This window comes from Ambystoma mexicanum, chromosome 1q (assembly GCF_040938575.1).
Source record: "Ambystoma mexicanum isolate Mex_15411 chromosome 1q, UKY_AmexF1_1, whole genome shotgun sequence".
Taxonomy (NCBI): domain Eukaryota; kingdom Metazoa; phylum Chordata; class Amphibia; order Caudata; family Ambystomatidae; genus Ambystoma; species Ambystoma mexicanum.
Window position 1 is genome coordinate 868234306 of NC_090922.1, and position 19601 is coordinate 868253906.

At 48.5% G+C, this 19601-nt stretch overlaps 1 protein-coding gene across 2 annotated transcripts in view; it reads left to right on the forward strand.

Annotated features, from left to right (window-relative positions):
• Window positions 1-19601, forward strand: part of ASPM (assembly factor for spindle microtubules) — a 1022684-nt gene that overhangs the window by 418879 nt on the left and 584204 nt on the right. For both annotated transcript variants that reach the window (XM_069641523.1, XM_069641524.1), the window contains exon 15: window positions 11648-11852. In XM_069641523.1, the coding sequence (XP_069497624.1) occupies window positions 11648-11852 (205 nt within the window). The remainder of the gene's footprint in view (window positions 1-11647; window positions 11853-19601) is intronic.

A 19601-nucleotide genomic window follows, 5' to 3' on the forward strand; every position in this document is an offset into this window, starting at 1 on the left:
GTTTTGCACCGGATGTTACAGGCCAGGCTACTCAATATGCCACTTGACGACTTGAGGTTGTTCTGCAGTAAAACGAATGACTGTTTGGAGAAGCTGCAGATCTCTAAAGTGGTAGCAAAGTCACTTAGTGCTGCAATACGACACCCTCAACAACTTCCCAACACTGGCTCATCGTCCTGGAGGGGTCGTCCATTTCGATTTTATTCCTCATTTGGAAAAGGAAGGGGACAGGCCAGTCAAAGAGGACAAAGGAAATGTTCTCAGGGGCGAGGAAAAGGTTCTAGATCCGCCCCAGCAGCGGCAACTGTCCCATCAGCCGCTACTGCAGCTGCCGCAAAGCCACTCTGAGGTTTTGACCACAAGACCCCGGTGGGAGGCAGAATCTCTCGGCATCTGGAAGAATGGTGAGGCATTACTTCAGATGCTTGGGCACTGATAACAGTATCCCAAGGTTACTGCCTTCCCTTTCAGAAGAAACCTCAGAATCACCCTATGGAATACAACTCTGCAAACATTTTCCAGACCTGCTCCTGTTGCAGGAAATTTTAACCCTGCTTGGATAAAGGTGCAATAGAACATGTACCTGAATCGGAGAGGAACAAGGGTTGGTACTCCCCATACTTTCTCATCCCAAAGAAGGACGGAGGATTGAGACCCATCTTGGACTTAAGAAACTTGAACAAGTTCCTCAGGAAGGACAAGTTCAAGTTACCCTTTCTCAGATCCTTCAGGCTCTAAAACATCAGGAGTGGTTGGTATCATTGGACCTTCAGGATGCCAATCCATCTCAAGCGCAAACTACCTGAGGTTCGCGATTGGCAACTCTCACTATCAGTTTCGAGTTCTGCCATTCGGGTTGACCTCCGCCCCGAGAGTTTTCACTAAGCTGATGGCGCTAGTGGCAGCGAGTCTCAAGAGAGGGGGAATTCACGTTTACCCCTACCTGGACAATTGGTTAATCAGGGCACGTTCTCCAGAACAAGCCCAGGAACATCTAAGAAAGAACTGCCACTTCCTCCACAGACTGGGCTTCTCTCTGAATTTCAAGAAATCAAATATGATACCATCACAGAGACTCCAATTTATCGGAGCAGTTCTGGGTACTTTCTCGGGCAAAGCCTCACCTCCCGAAGACAGAGCTCACCACATTCTGCAGATGGTAACAAAATTCCAAAATGTCCAGCATCTGCCGGCATTCGATTTTCTAAGGTTGCTCGGTTTTATGGCATCCTGCATTTTGCTGGTGGCAGAGGCCAGATTGAAGATGAGATCCCTACAGTGGGCCCTCAGGACTCAATGGTCCCAATTTTCAGGGGAGATGTCGGATCTTTTGCAAGTCCCGACCAGAGTGGCACAAGATCTGCGATGGTGGGCTTGCAACGAACATATCCTCAAAAGAGAATCTTTTTGGCAACCATGGCCGGCGATAACAGTAGTGACGGACGCCTCACTCACGGGTGGGGGGTCCACACCAACAAACTGACAATCAGCGGTCGTTGGTCTCCATCGGAGTCCAAACTACACATTAACCTTTTGGAGCTGAGGGCAATCGGACTAGCGCAGAAAGACTTTCTGCCCTCTGTACGGGGGAAAGAATGTCCTGATAATGACAGACAACACAGTGGCCATGTACTACCTCAACAAGAGATGAGGTGTAGGGTCACTACCACTGTGCAGAGAGGCAATGCAGATCTGGTTCTGGGCAATACAGGAAGGAATCTCTCTAACGGCAATTCACCTAGCCGGTGAGCACAACACGGCAGCGGGCGCTCTAAGCAGGCAGAGAACAGTATCCCACAAATGGAAACTAGCTCAGGAAGTCCGTCAAGAGGTCTTTGCCCTTTGGGGAACCCCGCAAGTGGATCTGTTAGCGACCGGTGCCAACCGGAAGTGCAAACTGTACTGCTCAAGGGAATTTCCCCCACGAGGAGCTCTAGGAGACGCGTTTATGGTTGACTGGGAATTTACACTCCTGTATGCTTTTCCTCCAGTCCCTGTGATTCCTCAAGTAAATCAGGAGGTTAAAAAAGTTTCGGGAAATCCATGATCCTAATTGGCCCGGATTGGGCCAGGAGAACCGGTACCCGGACCTTCTGGACATGTCCATCTGCCCTCCACACGTCTTCCACAAAGAGAGGACCTTCTCTCGCGAGAGGAAGGTTGGGTTCTCCATCCAGAGGTCAAGACACTCGGCCTTCATGCATGGTTTCTGAAAGGCTTGAGATGCAAGGATTGGGACCTTCCAGATTATGTAATGGAGATATTGCTTTCTGGCAGAAGGCCAGCAATTAAATCCCTGTACCGCTGTTGTTGGAACAAGTTCAGTAACTGGTGCAAAGATAAGAATGTGGACCCTTTTCAATGTAATATTCCTACAATATTGTCTTATCTTTTACATTGGACCAATTTGGGGCTCCAAGTTGGCACGATAAAAGGTTATTTGGCTGCGCTATCCATTTTTAAGCGCTCCTCAGAGGAGGAATCTTATTTCAAGATGCCTTTTAATTGTACAGTTCTTAAAAGGACTTACTAATGTGTTTCTGCCAATACCCTTTCAAGTACCTGTGTGGGATCTAAATTTAGTGTTGACATTTCTCACATGCATCCCATTTGAGCAATTAAATTCTTGCCTTTTAAGGCTCCTTACTCTAAAAACAAAACTGCTAGTGGCAATTACTTCAGGCCGTGGGGTGAAGAGTTGCAGACGCTTTCTATCCCCACACCATCTTTCACAAAGATAAAGTTGTTCTTCAGTCAAACCCTCTTTTCTACCGAAAATTGTCTAAGGTTTTCACCTGTCACAAAAGATAACATTGCCTGCCTTTTATCCTCAGCCTCACACAAGTAAGGAGGAACAAAGATTACACAGATTAGACCCTAAAAGGGCTCTTAGTTTCTATATATCGAGATTGGCTAAATTTCGTCAGTGTGACCAACTTTTTGTGGGATATACTGGCCGTAAATTAGGGCTGGCAGTGACAAAACAAACATTGTCCAGATGGATAATATTAGCTATAATTTAATGTTATAGATTGGCTGGGAAAGATCCTCCAGATGGCCTGAGAGCTCATTCAACCAGGGACATGGCGACTTCACCATCTGTTCAAAGGGGTGTCCGGATACAAGATATTTGCACAGCAGCCACCTGGTCATCCATGCATTCATTTGTAAAGCACTACTCACTAGACTTGGCTTCTTCACAGGGGGGCGGGGTCTCTTTGTAAAATCAGTACTTCATACTGTACATGATTAATATTTATGGTACTCCCTCCTCCAATTCAAACTGTTTTGGGAGCCTACCTCAGATGAGGAATACGTGGGAGGACACAATCCATTCAAAGAACAAGTTACTTACTAACTAATGTTCTTTCGACTGGATGTTCCTCCCACGTATTCCTTATCGACCCTCCCAGCCTACCCCACAGTACAGTTTACGTGTTTTACACTCAAAGTTCCTTTAGAGCTTTTGGCCATAGGGACATGCCTTCCCTCCTTTCCGGTCACTCTCTGGCCGGCCTCTCTTGGCCCTCTTCCTGCTCCCACCTGCAAGGCTAAATCTTTGGTGTCATCTTCGACTCCACACTCTCCTTCTCTCCTCACATCTGACGTCTCTAAGAAGTCACTTCCAGCTGCACCTTCTCAGAGGTATTCTTCCTTTCCTCTCCTTCCCCCAGCCAGAAGCTCACTGTCTTCATAGCTCTGGTTCTTTCTAGGCTGGACTATTGCAATAGCCTTTTTCTAAATCTGCCTGCCTCTAATCTCTGCAACTCATCCAGAACAGGACTGCGAGACTTGTCCTTGGCCTCAAGCCCAGGGATCGTATCTCTGCACCTGGCTCCCAGTGGCTGGGAGGATTAAGTTCAAAACCCTCTGCATCGTCCACAAGGCCTTCTAGGGCCTGGGGCCTCAATACCTTCAACTCTCTCTTCCTGAATATCTCCCTTCTCGAGCTCTTCTCTCATCCGCCTCCAACTCCCTCAGGGTCAGTCGCTTCTACAAGCAATGAGTTGGTGGTTGATCTTTCTTCGGCTGGGGCCTCCCTCTGGAACAGACTCCCTGCCTCCCTGAAACTTGAGGAGAACCACAGCCGGTTCCGGAAGCACCTCAAAACCTACTTCTTTGCTTCTGCTTTCTCTCTGCCTCTCCCCTGTTGTATTCCTGGCTGAAACTGTACTGGTCACTTGGCCACCCTCTGATCTCGGGCCCAGGTCCCTTCCCCCCGCCAATTACACACCTGCACTGCCTCCCTGGCGATTCCCCGCACCCTGGGACTGTTTTCGGTACCCCTACAGTCCCCCACCTGAACTTGACATCTGATGTCTACATTTGCACTTGCCACCAACTGGCCCTACTTCTTATTGTTCTGATTATTCCCTTATTGTTCTTATTATTCCCTTATCCTATGTACTGCACTGTCCCCAACCCCCTCCCATTTCGCACTTTCCCCCTTCCTTTGCACTTGCATGATCTGAATGACACTTGGCCTAGTATGTTCGCTGTCTGTCTTCCCTCTGTTCCCCCGCCCCCTTGCCGCGTCGCCCTTCAACACATGTGTTTAGGCGTGTTATAAATGCCAGATCATATATCATGTATGCGCTGGTAGTAATGATGAGAGCAGATGAAGTACTTTAGTTCACACAGCATTCAAGGGCATTAGATCTTACCTGCGTCGGGTGCAGGTGCTCCAACCATGTATCCCGATTCGTCCTGCCATGGACTGCCCAGACTGCACTCATGCTCACCACACTGCGCACATTGCACCCTGGCGGGACACTCAATAGGCACAGTAGGTATCACTCACAAAGCGCTCCCCACACTCCTACTGGCCACAGAAAACTAGTGCCCAGACTACACTCCTGCTCACTGCACCTTTACTCTACTGGAATTGTGATGCTTCCCAGCTCAAAATCTCCACTCTCGGCCGTCCATCAGAGAGGGTTGGGATTGCAGCAGCCTCTGCAATTTGAGTGGGGGTGCTTGTCCCATGACTATATTAGAGTTGCTGGAGTACTGGAGAGCTGTTGAGGCAGCCACCTTGCCTGCACCACCTAGTTGGCTCAATCGCTGTTTTATAAAAAATCCCTTTTCTCCAGCATGGGGTCTGGCATGGATTTACATGCTCACGAATATTCCCCGTCGTCAGGCTGGGAATCCTCAGTAAAGAAAAATCAGTATCAGTTTCGTTTCTGATCTGTCTTTCGTAGTAGTAACCAATCACGGATCTCTGCGTCATACTGACCACAGCCAATGACTGCCATCTCCCTAAGCCCCGCCTCTGGCAGCCATCTTCAGATTTTTACTGCACGTTCAAGTGTTGGGATCCTCGTGCTATTGCTCTCGAGCTTTAGTGCTTTTTTTGCGTTTTTCCTAGGAAAACTTTCTCTTTTTCGGTCAAGAGCCTCAAGCTCCACCGTTTCTTTATCCGATCTACGGGGAGCCGTGTCGGATTCTTCTACGCCCCTCAAGAGTGAAGATTTCGTCGAGCCACGCTTTTGGAGGACTCCAGAAGTTTCTCAGGCCCATCTCGATCATGGCTCAGGAGAAGGGAAGCTCGACGCCCGGAAAGCTGTTCAGGGTCTGCCCTGGATGCCAGCTTCAGAATGTCTTTAAGGAGGACGAACACTCCCTTTGCCTCTACTGCCTGCATGAGGACAAGACGCACGTGAAGGACTGTGCGTTTTGCGGCAATATGTCGGAGCGGACCATGAATGACCGCCATCTGCGTCTCGCCAACTGGCTGGAAGGGAAGAGCCCGTCAGGCGAGAAGAAGTCCGAGCGGTCTTCTAAGACCTTTGAGGGCGCCCCGGCGACGGGGGTCCAACAGAAGGCCAAGCACCGCGAGTCCGCTGGCACCGGGAGCGCCGAACGGTCGGGCTCTACGGGCGCCAGGCAGGGCGCATCCTCCCCGGCGCCATCAACCACGAGCCAATGCTCTGGCTCGGGTAAGAGGAAGGCCGAGCACCCGGCGAAACTCCTGGAGAGACCCCGGTCGAGCTCGAAGGCCCCATCGGAGGGGGAGCGAGGCGGTGACCCTCCCCCCAAGGAGAAGGCGGTGAGCGCACCTAAGGTGGTGAAAGCCTTAATCCATCCGGCCAAAGCCTCTATCGAGACAGTCGCGGCGGCCCTGGCTCAGCCTGTGGAGGCTACACCAGTGGTGGCGACCTCGGGGCCCAGGGTCTCCCTGCCACCGCGGAGGGAGTCCTCTTTCATGGCCATCAACAGGACCCCCGTGAAACCTCTGACGGAGAAGAAAAGGGGGGGGGGCAGGAGGTTGGCGTGGATTCGGCCTCAACCTCTGAGGAGGAGCTGATCGAAGTCTTAAGCCACGGCGTTGGCGTGGAAGAAGACCAACCCGTCGGGAGGGACCCCGACGTAGGAGACGACGAGAACGTCGAGGGTGCCGACGGGGCTCCTGACCGCACGTCGGACTCCCCTCAACCAGTGCCGCAAGACAACTCGGCGGCCATTTTGTTGGCTATACAGTCCTTATGCTCGGAGATGAGGATGATATTGCCGTTGCCACCAACGGGGGACCCGGAGCCAGGCACTTCTGGGAGCCCTCCTCCTAAGAGAAGGATTCATCCTCCACCTTCTTTTCAACCATCGCGCCCTGCTCAGCCCTCCTCCCCATCCACGACCCGTGGGGATGATACGGGGACTGACATGGCCGCGACGGGCACAGACGACGAGGTTTAAGACGAGGATCTCCCGTCGTCACCTCCTCTCCGGGCTTCCCCGCCCGACGAGATTGGATCGTTTCATGCCATGATCTCCAGGGCATCCGAGCTTTTCCAGCTCTGCCTGGAAGAGAAGAAGGAAGGTTTTCTTTATCAACGGCGCGAGACCAAGAGGAAGACGGTCCTCGCTGAACCTCTACTGGACGATATCTGGGATGAGGGTCTCGCCCTCCTCAAGAACCCATCCACAAAGCCTGCAAGAAGGGATCGGTATGAGAAGAAGTACCGGGTCCCGGACGCGGCCCCTTTGTGCCTTCGGGCACAGCCGACCCTGGACTCAGTCGTCTCCGCGGCGGCCAGGAAGAAAGCGGGGGGGGCCTCGGCCTCTACGTCAACCTCCCCGCTGGACGGCGAGGGAAAGAAGTTGGACACGATGGGACGCAGAGTCATCTCATCAGCAGCGATGACGATTAAGGCTGCTAACGCCTTGGCTATCGTAGCCCGCTACGACAGGGAGTTGTGGTACAAAATCGCCCCCCAGCTGGATTTCCTACCAGACGACAAGAGGGCGGAGGCCCTAGAGATCTTGCAGGAAGGAGAAGTGGCGTCGGACCACGCCATTACGATAGCGACGGACATCGCTGACACTGGATTTCGCCAGTTGGGCAACAGCGTGTGCCTTAGACGGCGTAGATGGCTCAAGGCAACTGACTTCCGTCAGGACGTGCAGACCAGAGTCTTGGACATGCCGTTCGACGGGAGCAACCTGTTTGGGAAAACAGTGGACGATTCCCTACAAGCCATCAAGACGGACACGGAGACTGCCGGGGCTCTTGGTGTCGTCCAGCAACGACAGCCGCCCTTTCGGAGCGGCGGAGGCAAGCAGGGTGCCTCCAAAGGTTCCGGCGGTGGATTTTCCACCTATCGTCAAGCGGCCCGCTCGTTGTCACAGGAAGCCTACAGGGGACGAGGCAAGTCGGGCGGACCCCGCTGTCGTCGCCAAGGAGGACAAGGCGGCAAAGCCTCGTCGAAGCAGGACTGAACCGGCCGTGGGGTCGGGCCCCCACCGAAGCATCCCGGTGGGAGGCCGGCTGGCGAGCTTAGTCAGCGTGTGGGAGTCCATCTCCACTGACCGTTGGGTGCTGGACGCCCTGGCCCAGGGTCACGCGCTCGAGTTTCTAAAGAAGTGCCCGCGCGTCCCCCCCCCCCGTGGCCAGGAAGGAACATCACGTCCCTCAACTTCTCTTGGAGGTAAAGGCGATGTTCAAGAAAGGCGCCATCGAGCTCGTCCCAAAGAGGCTTCGGGGCTCCAGAGTTTACTCAAGATACTTCCTCGTGAAGAAGATGGGAGGATGGCGTCCCATCCTGGACCTACGACGACTGAACAAATTCATCAAGGCACAGAAGTTCCGGATGGTCACCCTCCAGCACGTCCTGGGTCAACTGGAGGAGGGCGATTTCCTGTCGTCGTTGGATTTGGAGGATGCCTACTTCCATATCCCCATCCTAAAGGGACACCGAAAGTTTCTCAGATTCGTGGTCCAAGGGCGTCACTACCAGTTCAGAGCCCTTCCCTTCAGATTGAGGTCGGCACCCAGGGTGTTCACCAAGTGCCTCGCACCGGTGGCGGCGCGGCTGCGCCTGGAGGGGGTCCACGTCTACCCCTACCTGGATGACTGGCTCATCCGAGCAAAGACAAAGGAGCTCGCCGCGGAGCACACGGCAAGGACCGTCCAACTACTCGCGGACCTGGGATTCTCCATAAACTACGCCAAGTCCCACCTGCTGCCCGCTCAAGACGCACTGTTTCTGGGAGCGAAGCTCGACACAGTGGCGCTTCTGGCCTCTCCGTCGGAGGAAAGGACGAGGGCTATCTTGGGCAAGGTGCAGTGGATGCTGGTTGCGGACGCGGCCAGGGTGAGGTCCATCAAGTCCCTCCTCGGAATGATGTCTTCTTGCATTTATCTCATCCGCCTGTGCAGGCTTCGGATGCGCCTGTTACCGGAGTTCCTGGACGCTCGCTGGATCCAGACGACGGGCAGCTTCGAGGACAGGATCACACTCGACGAGAGCTTCCGACGAGCGATCCGGTGGTGGGGCACCCGCACGCATCTGATGGCGGGCATGGACTTCCAGACCCCGGACCACCAGAAGACAGTGACCATGGATGCCTCCCTGGAAGGGTGGGGAGCGCACACCGGAAATCTGCACGCGAGGGGCCTTTGGCTGCCGACGGAGAAGTCCCTCCAAATCAACGTCCTGGAACTCCGTGCAGTATTTTGGGCCCTCAGGTCTTTTCTTCCGTCCCTCAAGGGCAAGGTGGTGAGGATCTTCACCGACAACACCACCACCATGTTCTACATCAGGAAGCAGGGCGGTACCAGATCCCCAGCCCTGTCCAAGGAGGCTCAGGATCTGTGGCATTGGGCAGTCGCCCAAGGGATGTTTCTGGTGCCGTTTCATCTGGCAGGGATAAAAAACACCATCGCAGACTCACTCAGCAGGGAGCTGCGCTCGTGCCACGAGTGGGAACTGCGTCAGGATCTAGTGGACCGCCTCTTCCGACGGTGGGGCACTCCCCAGATCGATCTGTTCGCGACGGCGACAAACTCCAAGTGCCGGAGGTTCGCCAGCCGGTTTCCCCAGCCGAGGAGCATGGGCGATGCTTTCTCGTTCCCTTGGGACGGCCTGTTTCTATACGCGTTCCCTCCATTGCCGCTGCTTATCCGGCTCATCAACCAGCTCAAGAGGTCACGGTGCAGGATGATCCTCGTCGCACCTGCGTGGCCGAGGCAGATATGGTTCCCGGACCTTCTGGGCTTGTCAGCGTCCCCGCCAATCAAGCTGCCAGTGGACGCGCATCTTCTCTCCAGGGAAGGAGGCGCCATCCTCCACCACGACCCGAAGTCGCTGAACTTGCAGGCCTGGCTCCTGCAGCATTAGAGTTTGGAGGTTACGACATAACGGCCGACTGCAGAGAGGTTCTTGCAAAGGCCAGGGCGTCCTCAACTCTTAAATGCTACGGACACAAATGGAAGAGGTTATCCGTCTGGTGCCACGCACAGAAGATTAATCCTCTACGGATTACGGCTCCTCAAGTACTGCCGTACCTGCTGACGCTGGCCAAGGCTGGGCTGGCGCACTCTTCCATCAAGATTCATCTTGCTGCGATCTCCCGATACACCAGAACCACGGGACGGACGTCTTTGTGGTCTCATCGTCTGGTGAAAGAATTCATGAAGGGACTGTTCAGATCGTCCCCGGCGTGGGAGCTCAACGTGGTGCTGACCAAGCTCATGGGATCTCCGTTCGATCCTCTGCACTCAGCTCTGTTGAAGTTCTTGTCGTGGAAAACAGCGTTCTTGTGGCCATCACCTCCGCACGATGGGTGGGAGAGATCCAGGCCCTTTCCTGCAAGCCCCTGTACTTGACTTTTCACGACACGAGGGTAGTGCTCAGGACGCACCCCTCCTTCATGCCCAAAGTGCCGTCGGACTTCCACCTCAACGAACCCTTGTTGTTAACTGTTTTCTTCCCGTCGCCTTCGTCGCCGGCTGACAGGACTTTGTACTCGTTGGATGTGGCTAGAGCGCTGAAGTTCTACGAGGACCGCACAAAGAGTTTTTGGAAGACGTCACAACTTTTTGTGAAGTTTGGACCTGTCAATCAGGGGAAGGCCCTCTCGAAGGTTTCCATTTCCAGATGGCTCTCCGGCTGTATCATGTACTGTCATCGGTTGGCAAACCGACCGCTGCCTGGCCGTCTGAGAGCCCATTCCACCAGAGCGATCGCAGCTACCACGGCGTTCCTATCTGGTGTGCTCTTGCTGGACATCTGCAGGGCCTCTACGTGGAGGTCGACGCACACCTTCACGAAATTCTACTGCGTCGATCGGGATTCCAGGGAGGAGTCCAGGGTCGGCCAAGCAGTGCTGCGCAACCTGTTAGCCTAAGGTGAGCCTGGTGAGGAGGTAAGAATGCTTAATGTTGAGTTTTGGATGTAATGCTTAATGTTGAGCCTTTGCCACCTCCCGTGGTTGTGCATGTGTGTACTGCTATGTACTCTTTTATTCATGAGCATGTGAATCCATGCCAGACCCCATGCTGGAGAAGGAACAAGTTACTTACCTGTAACTGTTGCTCTCCAGCATGGGCCTGGCATGGATTCACATGCGAACCCTCCCGCCTAGCCTTCTGCGGCTCTTCACTTGGTCATACTGCCACTTCACGTGCTACCAAATCTGAAGATGGCTGCCAGAGGCGGGGCTTAGGGAGATGGCAGTCATTGGCTGTGGTCAGTATGACGCAGAGATCAGTGATTGGTTACTACTACGAAAGACAGATCAGAAACGAAACTGATACTGATTTTTCTTTACCGAGGCTTCCCAGCCTGACGACAGGGAATATTCATGAGCATGTGAATCCATGCCAGACCCATGCTGGAGAACAACAGTTACAGGTAAGTAACTTGTTCCTTCTAGAAACAAATTGTACTGCGGATGCTCAATTTGGCCATATTCAGGAGCATCCTAATTGAAGCATGACCTATGTGGCCACTTACCGGTCTTTGGTTGAGTGTATTGGAATATTTCTCTGCATTGGGAATGGAGTGAGCTGAAGAAAGGTGTCTACCCACCTGTGTAGAAACACCGAACATTGCCGGGCATCATGTCTGTCCTAACAAAAACATTAATCTACCTAGTTTATTGAAACTGGTCAATGCACGCGAGAAGTGTGCTGCAGGCTCACTGGTAATCGCTGGTGGTTTTGCAGGTTTGAGGTGAAATTATCCTATGCTAGAAAGGGAAAGAGTACAGCTCTTCCTATGCGTAAGACTGCTTTCTGCCCAGATACCACTTAACGATTTTTATATACACACACCGAAATATATATTCTATGAAGTGTTCTCACAAAATGAAAGCAATTCTTTTGTGCTACATGGCACTAAACATTTCTTCTTTATTAATACAGGTGGAAAACTTTACAGTATCTTTCTCAGATGGACGGGTGCTTTGCTATTTGATCCACCACTACCATCCAAGCTACGTGGTTTTAAGTGACATACAGCAGTATACAACTCAGACTGTAGAATGCACTCAGACTGGTACAATAGGACTAAATTCATCATCTGAATCTGAGAATTCCTTGGATACATGGCCTATAATCTTTGACCAGAGTGAGTATATTTGCATGCGTTAATGCTAGATAACATGCGGTTTTAGATTTTACTTTGAAGGCCTTCACACATGGTGTTTGTGTCTTGCAAACTTTCCAAACACCTTTTTGTGTATCTGTTAAGTAGGAGGGTGGGGGGCATAACAATGTCCTTATCTGTTGTCTGGGGGTTGGTGATTTCCCTAAATAGAAGGATCCCCTTATGGGGCTTTGTGGGGGAAGGGCGTCTTGACTGTGCCCATCAGCCATGTGGTTTCAGGGTAATGAGCTGTGTGTGGTTTGTATTATAGTGATTGCATTATGTTACTGTCTTCAACTCCGTAAGTAGATAATTGAGTCACGTGTTTAGGGTACTTACGGACCTGTCAGAGTATACAAGACGCAACAAACTTACGAATAACATTGGTAAATCGAACGTTTCCCGTTTAGATCTGGGAATGTGCCACATTACCCAAAATATAGGTGTTTTGGAGGAGTCGATTTTGGACCAAGTCTCTAATTTCGTTTACCTGCGATTTTTTTTTAACTGAGGGACTTGGCTGTAACAAAACCCTCCCTTATCAGAAGACCAAGAGTACAACTTTGGCTGTTAAAATCAACAAAAGTTTGGTCAATTCTCAGTGGCCTCGGTTGTACAGTTCTATAATAAAAAGGTGCTCCCAATAGTGGTGTATGAAGCTGCAACCTTGCTATTTTACCAGAGTGATAATTGGGCCAAGCTTGAAGGTAGGCTATGGGAGAGGGTGCTGGTATTGCCACCATGGGTCCCTGCTGCCGTCTTGCGCTAGGAGTTGGGTCTTTTGTCAATCGCTGCGCATGTGTCATGGAAGGACATTTTTTTACTTTTGAAATGTGCTACTGGAGTGTGAGGCCTTGAAAGATATTCACACTTTGCATTTCGAATCTCTTCTTTGTGACTTTAAAATTCCATTTGCAGGGTATGTATGGCAACAAATTATGACATCTGGGAGTAACTGTTGGGCTCTAGCAGCACTTTGCTTTTTGAAAGATTTGTTTTCTTAAACTGGGATTAGTATGTTTTAATCATTACATTTCTTTTTATAGCATCATATTCAGAGCAGTAATGTTTGACTTTTCTCAATGGGCACGTTTTTATAACCATTAGACTGAATAAGATACTCAAATTAATTGTAATGTTCGATTTGTTCTTAATGGATTTTAGACATTGTTTGGTATTGTGTTTTTCTTCTTTATATGTTTTTAATGTGAAAACAATTTCATGAATGTTTCACAATAAACAACAATATTCCTCTCTCAGGAGCTTTGGGTAGAATACCTGATTGGCTATTGTGGGCTATTTTTGGTACACGGTTCTAGGAAAAGCCACTGGGCAGATTTACGTGTAGACTGGCCACTATCCAATGATGCAATCTGTTGAGAAATACTCATCACACCAAAACAATCAACCTGGTTGCAGACTTGGCTGGCATTTGTTTTTTCCATGCTGTACTTGAGGGCAAGGTTTCATCCGTTGAATTTGAGCAAGGAGTCCTGTACATGTTTTCCATGCACGTGTGACACTTCGAAGATATCCGCAAATGTACTTGGCCATACCCCATGACTAAAAGGTGTCCTCACCATGAGCAATGAAATCTTCATGCACCCCCGTAAAAGGAAGAGCACATGAAACTGCTAGCTGAATTCGGTTAGACTCTCCACATTGAAAATTAGCGAGTGTTGGTAGGGATTTTCAAAATCTGCAAAGGTATGGGATTCTCAGAGACCAATCTAGTAGATAAGCAACGTTTTTTTCACACCAGTTTTAAGTACTCTGTGGGCAGGCTGTACAGTAAGGCTTAGACTTAGGAGATCTGGGTTTTGGTGTCGGCACAATTGAATCCACTACGTGGACTGGACAGGCTAGATTGAAAGGTGACCACTACAACTAGCATGATAAATCATGACCCCATGGACTCTCTAGTTGTGGTAGGTTTGTGAGGTCACACCGGTCAGTCAGGCTCTGATATTCCTGGTGGTAAAGCATAGGCTTCAGATTGGCCCTTCTTCTCAGTGGAGAGCAGCTGTTCTAGGCCACAATTTTGCTGCCAAGTCACTGGCTTCTATGTCCGGTGCAGCAATGACACCCTGCCCCCTTCTGAAGTCCACTGCCGGCAAGACATCCATTCAGGACACTAGACTATTTGGGCCCACCAGTCTAGAGGTGGAAAACACTGACAAAGGTCTTCCCTGATTGCAGAAGAACATACCGAGTTTTCTCGGTGGCTGGCTTTGGAAATGCTTGTTCCCGCCAGAGCAGTCCTTCGGCTCTCATTTGCATTGACTGTTCTTTAAACTCTTGGTTCCAGTGGACATCCTCTAGAATGCCTCCAGACTTTATCTGAAATTCCAGCTGGCAGTTGCCTCCGCACACCAGTGGGAAGGATCTGCACCATTTAAACTGGTAGTGGCTGTCAGTCGTGGATAGCAAGTTTCCCCATATCTGCCCAGCAAAAGGCATCCCTTGACTGAAGTGTGAATTGGGACCAGGCAGTCCTGCTCCCAGCTTCACCCTGCTCTATTTACACACAGCACTGACCAGGATTCTGGGGCTCTTTCCTGCAAAAATGCATGCCCTGGTATGTGCTTTGTGGCCCAAGAGGGCAGGAAAACTCTGCAAAAAGAAAGAAGGCACCAAAGACATTACTTCAGTCAAGAAGAGCAGTCATGGAGTATATGGTATTGTCAGGCCGTCCTTTTTTAATTCCTCTTTGCTGCGATTGTGGATCTGCTTATGTTCAGAAGCAAATTAGTCTTACTTTCATAGTCTTCCAACAATCTTTGATCCTCCTTTTCTGGACGGAGCAGGAGATGGCACCCCTTCTTCGAGGCAGAAATGTTGCTAAACATTACATGAGGGAACCACCCTCTCCCCTCTATCCCCCCCCCTCCCATCAGGGAGATTGGGGGTGATCACCTCCACATGCCAGGCCCATCGTCTCTTGTAGCCTGCCACTTGGTGTTACAATTATTATATAAACGAGGATGTAACTCATTCTATCCTCCTACATTGCCTAAAATAAATTGCAAATAATACCAACAATATGAAGAAAACAAATCAAAATGTAGAGAAGCAGATGTATGTCATTTATAGAGCCCCCCCCCTCGCCTCTGTCATATTGGAAGAACAGCAAGAAGCGCTATGTGTGACACCTGGTATCATCCCAACACTGCATCGAAGATGTGAGAGATGTTATGCACTCAGATCACTGTATCAAATGTAACCCCGAACTTATACGATAGACCTAAGCCTGCAGACACCACTGGGCATAGCAGAGCTACAAGTAAAGTCAGACAAATGCAAAGTGACATCATGAGGAAACAGACAGGTTGATGCACTGAAATCAACACGTGGATAGCTAAAGAATGAAGATGTGACTGAAGTGTGTTTTTTTTTTTTTTTTTGGTAGTAAAATTAATTGCACCTTTACAAAAAGTAATTCAAAGAACAAGTATACAATATTTCATATCTCAAAGCAAAATAATTACAAATCTTCACTGTTTCATCTCATTAAAATAAAAACTATTGACAAATTATAATATGTCTACAAACTTACAAACATTTTTTGCTACTATTTTTGCTAAAATATGATGGTATTTCATATCCTTCTGCACAAGGACACTTCTAAAATTAAAAAAGGATTGTTAGGCCAGAAAATCACCAGTACTAGCTCTATTGGTTTCAAAAAATTTGTTTTTATAAAACTATTGACAAATTATAATATGTCTACAAACTTACAATTTTTTTTTCTTAAGTCACCCAGGTCAAAAAACGATTTGCCACCACACCATTTTTTTTAAGAGCATTGGCACTAGCCGCCGGTACTGATTTCTTCTCCTTTTTAGAGTCGTGATTTTCTCAGCTAGAATGTCTCCTTCGCAACACATGTTGGCACCACAGGGGAATGATTATACCCCCTCACTTGAGATTTACAACCCACTATTCTTTTAATTTAGTGCAGCCTCCATTATATTCACGAGTCTCACAGTAGCTAGTATAATTGGATTGTTAAGTCCCAACATCCACCGTAACCAGACCATTTGACGTTCAAGGCGTGGGCTAACTCCCATATGGTGCCTAAACATATCAGTCTTTGTGATTCAAAATACGGGCAATACAGAAATAAATGCTCTAAGGATTCTGATTCATTAAGGTTTGCACAGAACCGGCAGATCTCTCCAACCCCAGACTCTCACTGCCCGAACCATTTACTAATGCGGGTGCCCGTATGGATTAGGTCAAGTCGAAATCTCATGTAGGTCATTCTGGCTTTCTTATCGGGAAAGCACAACAGATATCGCCTGCGTGGAGTGTATGCATGTCTGAATCTAGCATAGGTGGTAAATGAAGCATATCCTGCAATTAAGTCAGCATTGTGAGCCCAAGCGTTCATGTAGAACGTTTTTTTTAACAAACCAGGGAGATCAATTATGTCTTGCTTCGTCAAATTCAAAGAAGTTAACACCTGGTTCATACAATTTTGAAAGGTAGAAATTGAGGCTGGATAATCAGCAATTAGCATCAACTGAAGGTCCTCATACAGGGAATCCGATGGTGGGGAGAGTATTTTCATAGAATTATTAAACATACGCCATTCGAATCTATCAGCTAGTTCATATAGGCCTAATTCGCGTATCAAAATAGGCAAGTATCCTGGAAGACCCAACGCTTTTTTCCAAATTTTGCCTTGAATTTTATTCAAAGTAGGGCCCATGTTCAACAAGCAAAGATCAAAGCTCTACAGTAATATGGGCTCGACCTTCAGTTGATAAAAGTATATCAAGGGAAGTATAGAGAACTTGCAATGGCGATGATATGAGTCTCATCTGAGCAGTCAATTCCACTAGTTTAGAGTTTAGGACTCCATGCCATTTAGTAACAGAGTTGCTGTTGGAAAGCTGATAGCCCAACTAGGTGATCTTACTCATAATATTGATCTGATTTGAGTCAACGTTCTACTTGAACACATATGGTTTTCTCTTAGCCGTGAAGACTATAATATTTGACTTGGCTGAGTTAATCGTCAGATTGTTCAGGTGACAATACTGCTGGAAATGGTTCAGCTTATTCTGCAACCCAAAGGCTGTTCAGTCGAGAAAATGACATCGTCAGCGAAAGCCAACCAGTTCAGGCGCAACTTGCCCAATTTGACAGGGAAGATGTCATTCACGTCCCATATTTTCTCAATATCAGCCAAATACAAATTAAATAGGACCGCAGCCAGGTTGCAGCCCTGCTTCACCCCAATTCTAGTGGAAATGTCAGACAGTAGTTCTCAGAGTTGATAAGTACCCTGTATTAGGTGTTTGATGCAAAAGCGCAATCAACCCTAACAAGTGAGGGAATTCTGTAGGCCAGCATTTTCCTCCATAGGCGATTGCGGAGAACACTGTCAAATGCTGATGATTGGTCCAATGATGCCATGTAAATGGGACCATTGGACAAGGTGCGTGATGACATCAAAAGATGTGCGAGAATGGTCGCACTTAGTTGTGTGCCCATCGCCTTACAAAAACCGACCTGGGCTTTGAATAAATATACCAGCTGTGGTGACAAAGACTTCCAATTCGCTCAAAATGAAACGAGCAAAAATGTTCGCTGCTACATCAATCAAGGCAATGGGCCTTAAGTTTACAGGATTGTCCAGTGGCCCCTTTTTATGGATTGGGATAATTATTGCCATAAACCAAGATGGAGGTATTAGTCCTGTTTGAAATATCAGTTGATGTCGTGTGAGCAGGTGCTTTGCCAAAAAGTTTGGGTCATCGTTGATGACACAAGGTGGAAGCCCATCAGGTCCTACTGCTTTGGAAAACTTCTATTTCGAGATCGCCCAGAATACATCTTTTTTCTCCCATTGGCATCTAGATGGAATCTCAATCAGTGGTATATCAAACTCCTGTTCTAAATAACAGAGGCAGATCATATTTTTCCCAAAGTAGGCCTACCAAGTGGGTCCAGATATTAAAGCCACCATGCGATTGCCTGGTACGCCTGTAGGGTTTCTTAAAATAGCCTATAGATCCCTTGTGTTGCACTTGCATAAAAGTTCAATCATGCGTTGATTCTCAAAATTATAACGATCATGATGAATTTCCTTCACTTTTTGATTCGATTTGGCCACTATCGATGTCTTTTTTTTTTTTTTTTACTGGCATAAATAATACAGAGCCTGCATAATTTCGCTTAGTGGCTCAAAGATCATGGTTTTTGAGACGTTTTAAAGCATTTATAGCTGGTAGGTATTTATGCAAAAGCTTAGGATCTAGATCACTCGGCGAGGCTTTGGCAAGGGTCGCCAGATGGCCTCAAATCATCATTAGATTAATATTGATGACCTTGTCTAGAAAGGCGGAAGAGGCCAACTTGTCAGTGCAGACCACCAGATCCCTGCTAACCAAAAACACAAGTCTTCGACAAGTTCCTGGGTTCCATCGTACTGCAAGAGCTTGTCGGTCACTCTCAATCATACCCATAGCAATCGATGTCTCAAAGGTTTTGGGAGCGAGATGTAACCTCGTGCACAGCAGGCTATGATCACCCAAGCCAACATTAGAGATTACCTTCGGGTCGATAAGACCCGACATCTCTGGTGATGCCAAGAAATAATCAATTAGGGATTGGGAGTTACCATGCTGCCAGGAAGCTATTGGGCTGTCAGGAGCAAGGGAGATTGGATAAATATTCCAGGCTTCAAAGAACTCAGTCCAAAGCTTCCCTCTGCTTTGCGCTTTCCTTGCATAAGGGGTAGCATAACAATCGGCTTATTGTTTTTCCATCTATTTCCAGACATGCATTAAGATCTCCACCTATCAAAATGTCATGCAGTGGATAGATCGAGGCACTGGTCAATGTCCGATTTATTGCCTTTAGTGGTTTCCAGCAATCCAGCCTTTGGATTCCAATAAATTGATAGCAACAAAAATGTGTACATGATGTCACCTGTAATACTCATTTAAACCATTAAAAAGGCATCAGATTTATCCCTGGGCTTTGCCGTAAATCTTAAGCTATTTTTGATTAGAATAGCGATGCCACCACTAGGACGACCTGTCTGGTTCCGGCGAGCTAGTACAATAAAGGACACATAGCCTTCTAAAGCTATGTCATTCAAAGACATAGTTTCTTGTAAAAGTAGGATCACGATTTTGTGCCAGGCATCGAGATTCCTTACGCCACAGCAGTTCCATGATGAGCGAGCAATACTAAAAGGTTATGAAGTGGAAGTACCCTCCTTCATTGAGTCTGCCACTTTAATAAGTGGCTCCAACCACGTTAGGCCACTTAGTGCATGAGTAATCGACGCAAATTGCTGTGCTAATTCTCTGCTTTGGTCCCCATTGGTTGTCAAATCCAGACCACTTTGGGCTGAGATACAGGTGGGATGAAATCCAGAAAGGACCATGCATCATCCATGTCACTAAACAAGAATGGATATAGTCCCAAAGTCCCAAAATTGTCCTTATAATCGAGAACGAGTTTGGTGATAATTTGGGACTGAAATTTACACAGCACTCTACAGTTGGTATGACTTACCAGTTTGACCCATTCAATGTCTTTCGTGGCTAGGTTCCGCAGTGAAGGAATCTGATAGAATGCGTTCATCAAAAATGACTTGTTAATTCCTAATGTTCCATTTAGGCTGGGATCACTCGCCCAGCCAAGTATTTGTTTAATCTCTCTGGGGGTCTCTGAGAATAAGAGATTCCCAACAGAAGGGGTCATCGAATT